Below are 2439 nucleotides of genomic sequence, written 5' to 3' on the forward strand. Positions count from 1 at the left end.
GACAGCAACTTGTCTGTTCCCCTCCCCCCAATTCCCCAATAAAAATCTTTAAAAAAATAAATAAATAAAATAAAATAAAAAGGGTAAGAAAACCCAGTGGGGTTTATCCCCAAAAAGCAAGTTTAACATTTGAATGTAAGTCATAATGTTAATAAACTAGTCAGTTCAGGACAGCAAAGAAATAAAAGGCAACCAGGTTAGAATGAAATAAAACTGACTTTACTCATAAACACCACCACTGTCTATAGAATATACCATATTATCTACAATAAAGTAACTAGAACTACAAAATGAGTTTAGTAAGGTTTCAAGGTATAAGAGCAATATACTAAAATCAACTATATTTCTATACGCAACCAGAAATTTAAAAAAAAAATACCACATCAAAAAAATGAACTACTTAGAGATAGATTTGATATAAATAAAATTTTTTATAAGATTGTTAAGAAGACTGAGAAGTAGTAGGCTTTTAATACTCTACTGGCAGGAGTAAAATGACTTCCTATAAAGAAGTAAAATAGTTGACTCCTTCTGGGAAGCATCTTAATAATAGTAAAAGACTTAAAATTACATATTTTCTTTGATTCAGCACTGTAATTTCTAAGAACTTAAGGAAAAATTCATAGACATCCACACACACAAGTTTCAAAAATGTTCACATCACAAGGCAACTTAAAACAGAAAAAGCAGAAGCAAACAATACAGGCAATAACAAAAAAAATGTTGAAATGATTAGTAGTAAACCCATAGAATGGAATATCAAGTACTTAGGAAACACACCCTAAAATATTAATGGGCATGACATATGCAACTTATTCTCAAATGGCTCAAAAGAATTCTGAAAATAGTAATAATCGTCTCTTTCTCTCTACATACACGCACACACCAAAAATGTATATACACATGTATTAGAAGGGAATGCGATAAAACAAATACAACAGAATGTTAACAACTGACACACCTGGGTCAAAGTTACATGAGAGCTTCTTTGTGCTACTGTTACAACTTCTCTGTAAGTTTGAAATTATTTCAAAATAAGTTTAAGTTTTTTAAAGTAAAAAGCCAGTAAAGTAAAAGATTATAAAGAGAAAAGTAAAAAGTGCCATTTGCTTTTCAATGTCTCATTCCTTTCTACAGTAATACTCTTAAAACTTTAAACAAAAAATGTTGTACAGGTATCTTTAAAGATCTAGGATATTTTTCACTCTACATTGAGAGAAAATCATATGTACAGACAAGTCATTCTGTAAAGTATGACTGCAATCTTTTTAATACATCAATAACAAAATCATCAGCATAGGATGAGATGCTAGTGATTTTATTTTAATCTCATTAACTATATTTTCTAGATCTTATAGTGGTACATGGATGATATAGCCAATTTTTAAAAAGTGTTATTCAAAAAAGGTACTTCACTTTTGATGGTTCATATCATTTTCCATAATTCTGACATATGCAATATGAAACGAGAGATAATGCTTAAGAGTTTGAACTTGAGTCAGAAAAACCTGGATGTGAATTCTGGTTTTGAACTTACCAGCTGCATAACACAATTCTACCTATCCTATTACTTGCTCTGTGTTTCTGCATAGACCCCAGCTGCTCTTCAAGAAGTTCTAGGTAAGCAAAATGACATCACTAAATGGACTTTCCCTCTTGCCTATAGGCTTCGAAATATGATCTTGGGAAGCAAAAGGAAAAGGAAACCACTCACCCTCTTGCCCCCAACACAAATCATAAAGACAAAAGGGCCACTAACCACAATTTAAAAATAAGATTGAGTATAAGTAAGTATAAAGCAGAAAACACACAAACATCTGGACTTTATGCTCAGGTAGAATTTATGTGAGGCTGTATGAATGGAGACACAGCTAACATTTAGATTGGGGTATACTTACCCATCTAAAATTAAACTTTCATAGGCAGCTTTTTTGTCACACACAGGACATATCCAGGTGGGCTTTTTCTCATTCATTTGCAGATAAAGGGCCGCATCAAAACACTGCAGATGTGTACAAGTCACTGCACGGCATGGGATTGTCAACCTCATTTTCCCTAACTACAGGACAGGGAAGAAAACATGGGGAACCATATCAGAAAGGAGAACAAAGCCTCAAAGGGAAAAGTCAGTCATAAAAGTCTGAAGAAGTCATATAAGAAGATCAACATGAAAAAGAAATTCAAACCAGAATTTCCATCAAGATCGCTGTATATTTTATTAGTATTCATTGATCGCCCTATAATTTTTTAAAATTATTATGAAATATTTTTTAGAATTAGTTTCAGCTGTACAACACAGTGCACTAGTTATACTTTTTATCCCTTGAAGTGACAACTCCCCTCCCCCAATCCGCCGCCCCACTCCCCCCCAATATCATACATATCTATTACAATTCCCTTGACTCCACTCCCACACTATACTCCACGTCCCATGACTCT

The 2439-nt window shown here is 33.1% G+C and overlaps 1 protein-coding gene across 2 annotated transcripts in view; it reads right to left on the minus strand.

Annotated features, from left to right (window-relative positions):
* Window positions 1-2439, minus strand: part of PIAS2 (protein inhibitor of activated STAT 2) — a 73792-nt gene that overhangs the window by 18582 nt on the left and 52771 nt on the right. For both annotated transcript variants that reach the window (XM_019652721.1, XM_019652720.1), the window contains exon 9: window positions 1899-2059. In XM_019652721.1, the coding sequence (XP_019508266.1) occupies window positions 1899-2059 (161 nt within the window). The remainder of the gene's footprint in view (window positions 1-1898; window positions 2060-2439) is intronic.

Source organism: Hipposideros armiger, unplaced genomic scaffold (assembly GCF_001890085.2).
Source record: "Hipposideros armiger isolate ML-2016 unplaced genomic scaffold, ASM189008v1 scaffold_186, whole genome shotgun sequence".
In the NCBI taxonomy this organism is placed as follows: Eukaryota; Metazoa; Chordata; class Mammalia; order Chiroptera; family Hipposideridae; genus Hipposideros; species Hipposideros armiger.